The sequence below is a fragment of the Triticum aestivum genome, chromosome 1A (assembly GCF_018294505.1).
Source record: "Triticum aestivum cultivar Chinese Spring chromosome 1A, IWGSC CS RefSeq v2.1, whole genome shotgun sequence".
NCBI classification, from domain to species: Eukaryota; Viridiplantae; Streptophyta; class Magnoliopsida; order Poales; family Poaceae; genus Triticum; species Triticum aestivum.
The window spans coordinates 50342939-50346259 of record NC_057794.1 but is presented as its reverse complement, the minus strand read 5'-3'; the positions used below and the strand labels follow the sequence as shown (position 1 = coordinate 50346259).

Genomic DNA, 3321 nt, shown 5'->3' with positions numbered 1-3321 from the left:
TTGAGATCATCACACATTGCAATTAGTTGGACACCACATCCATGAACGGTGAGTGCAGAAAGGACGATAAGGGACAACAAAGGTGAGAAAGGACGACAAGGGACAACAAAGGTGAGACACTATGTTGAATTAAATAATAGTATGAACTAGTGAATTTGTGAAAGCGTTCTTGTTATGACTGGATCATGTGTTTTTTCCCGTTGCAACGCACAGACGTGTTTGCTAGTAATAATAATATGGATGAATGCATAAAAAACACAGAGAATCACACCTTACTTTATTATTAGTATAGTACATATAGATATAGATATATCTATCACGTAAGAAACAAGATCCTAATATAATGTTTTTACATAACGCGGAAACAAAATAACAATTACTAAGTTATAGTACTCCCTCGGTCTTAAATATATGTCTCAACTTTATACTAGGTTTAATACGAAGTTTTTGGGACGGTGGGAGTATGAATTATAAAGGTAGATGTAGGGCATCACGCCGACGGCCTGAGCGGCAACTTCAACACCGTTTCGACACGGAACTGCACCTCATTCTTCAGCAGTCCTTGTGTCCTCGGAAGTCCCTGCATCGATCCAGTATTAAATACCCAAGGATTGCACTGAGGATCAACAGAAAAAACAACTATAACATGTATGAATATCATACTTGTGCTGGACTTTCCAGACTTCTTTTCTGCCAAAAACTTTTTGCAATTCCTTTTCCAGTGACCCTTGTCCTTGCAGAAGAAGCACTCTGTCTCTTTAGTAGGCCCGCGTTTAGGCTTTCCCTTGGTGTCGGTCTTACTGACGCCCTTGCCATTTTTGACTTTGCCCTTCTTCTTGAAACTAGTGGTCTTCTTCGTCACATGATTGGTGTCTTTCTGTATCCAAAACTCCGCGTTCTTGAGCATCCCGAGCAATTCATTCACGCTCTTGTCCATCTTGTACATCATGTAATTCATGATAAAGCCATTAAAGCTTGGCGGGAGAGACAGAAGGATAAGATCAGTACAAAGCCAAGCGGGGATCGCAGAGCCCAAAGCTTCCAACCTCCACATGTAACCAACTAGCTTGACCAGGTGTTGGCTCACTGAGCTTCCTTCTGCCATTTTGCACTTCAATAAGGCCTTGGTTATCTCATAACGTTCGCCATTTTGTAAAGAACATTCCCTATAAAAACCAACTATTAACACACACAAAAATGCCAATGGTGCTTCAGTAGTCAGTAGTTAAATGCATCATATCCTACTATACTACTGAAAGTTTAGTACTTGCACGATCTATTTGTGCATGGCATTTGGTTAACAAATATCTTAGGTCATGAACTCAAGAAAAATGTTGTTCTTAGTTATACCATGAATGTTTCACCTATTCGTCAACTTACTCACGGATGCTCTACTTGATAGCATCCCCAGAAATTGTACACATGCACGGTCAAACAGGGGAATTCACTGGTAATGGAAAGAATTCATGGTTTATTATTGTATTGAACTTGGCAAACATAAGAACCCATCAAATCTACTTAGGGATAACCAAATAGCAGACCATGAAAACGAAAAATATATATAGAATCGGTGGAGAAAAATGGGGCATGGGTGGCCAAAAGGTCGGGCTATACAAAGGCGAAGAGGAGCCCATGGCTACAGAGCTCGTTGTGAAACAAAATGAGGATGGAGAAGAGCCCATGGCTGCACCAGAGGTCGGCATGGACAAAAATGAATGAGGATGAAGAGCCCATGACTGACCCAGAGGCTGGCGGAACAGACCAAGATGAAGAAGAACCCGTCATAACTGCAGAAAAGCAAAGATCAAACTGAATTAGATGAATGACAAGTTAATAATCCCTAATAAGCATGGGAGATGAAACTGCATCAGTTACACAAGATACTAATTGCTAGGTAGCAGAGAAGGAAGATACGCAAGCCACTTCTTGCCAAAATTGCAAAATATTCACAGAAACAAACACACATCGGTTTATCCTGGCAGTTATATGGAAGCCACATAAGTAGTTGAGTGGGTGCATTTTCTCATACGTCCTGCTATATTCAGAAATCATAAACTGAATTTTCACCTCCGGATCGGAGGCCTGCTAAATTTGTTACTGCTAGCTTCCCATTAGTTTGATCTACCCAGCAAGCGAACCCTCCAAATCAAATCAAACCACATAGTAAACAGCGGTTCTAACAGAAGAGGAACAAGTGCAAATACACTGGGATCGTCATGTGCCCAGCTCGTTTATATTCAACGAAATCGAAGAGAAAATGCACGCAGTCGTCCCGGCGGGCGGCGGCAGAGCTCTTAATCGAAACCGAAGCGCACGAAGAACCCTAGCTCGGATTGGGGATAGAACCGAACCGAACCAAATCAGGCTGGGAAACAAGCGCGGGAAGCACGTCGATCAAGTAGGCAATGCACCCACCGAACCTAGCCTCGGATTTGATCTAGTACGAGCGACTCGCAACCAGAATCGCTGGGCTCCGGTCGAATTGGTGCGGGGTAAGGAGGGGATGCTTACAGCAAGGCGGCGCTCCAACCGGAGAGGGAGAGGCGGGGCGCGGACGGGCTTGAGACGGCAGGGCTCCTCCGCCGCTTGGGTGAAGGAGGGGGAGAAGGCGCAGGTGGACTCCCCGGCGCGGCGCCGCCGCGGATTTTATTAGCGGCGGCTGGACTTTGAGTTGGAGGAGACTTCCGGATGGCGGGCAGTGTAGAAGTAGACTGGACAGAGCATCCGTCCATCTGCGGAGCAGGACGACGCCGACGTAGCATATGCCCGGTTACAGTTTATTTTAAAAAAAATGAGAAAATTTTATTTTTGCCACTCTAGATTTTGTCAATTTTTTTATGCCACTCTAGATTCTGACATTTCACTTTTGTCACTTTTAGTTTTTGATAATTATCACAATTGCCATTTTCGTGGCAAAAGTAAAATTTCTAGAGTGGCAAAAATGATAAAAAATTATTTTGCTTTTGACACGGAATGACAAGTGTGTAATTGTCAAAAGCTAAGAGTGGCAAAAGTGAAATGTCGAAATCTAGAATGGCATAATTTTTTTTGGCAAAATCTAGAGTGGCGAAAACAAAATTTTCCCAAGAAATTTGACGAAAGTGAAAATTTTAATGCATATTTAAATAAAGCGGACTATATTCATTTATACTTCAATTTTTTTACATAAAAACCCAATGCTTTTTATTTAAACATCAACAAATTTATTTCATTTCGACATATTGAAGGAAATATGCCCTAGAGGCAATAATAAAGTTGTTATTTATATTTTCTTATATCATGATAAATGTTTATTATTCATGCTAGAATTGTATTAACCGA

At 41.8% G+C, this 3321-nt stretch overlaps 1 protein-coding gene across 1 annotated transcript; it reads right to left on the bottom strand.

Moving 5' to 3' along the window:
* Positions 1-254: 254 nt before the first annotated feature.
* Positions 255-2741, bottom strand: LOC123189126 (uncharacterized). The gene is made up of 4 exons (XM_044601468.1): positions 2512-2741; positions 1742-1787; positions 664-1166; positions 255-580 (listed from the first exon to the last, which is right to left on the bottom strand). Exons 2-4 carry the CDS (start codon positions 1783-1785, stop codon positions 546-548), a joined length of 582 nt encoding a protein of 193 aa, XP_044457403.1. The 5' UTR covers positions 1786-1787; positions 2512-2741; the 3' UTR covers positions 255-545.
* Positions 2742-3321: the final 580 nt, after the last annotated feature.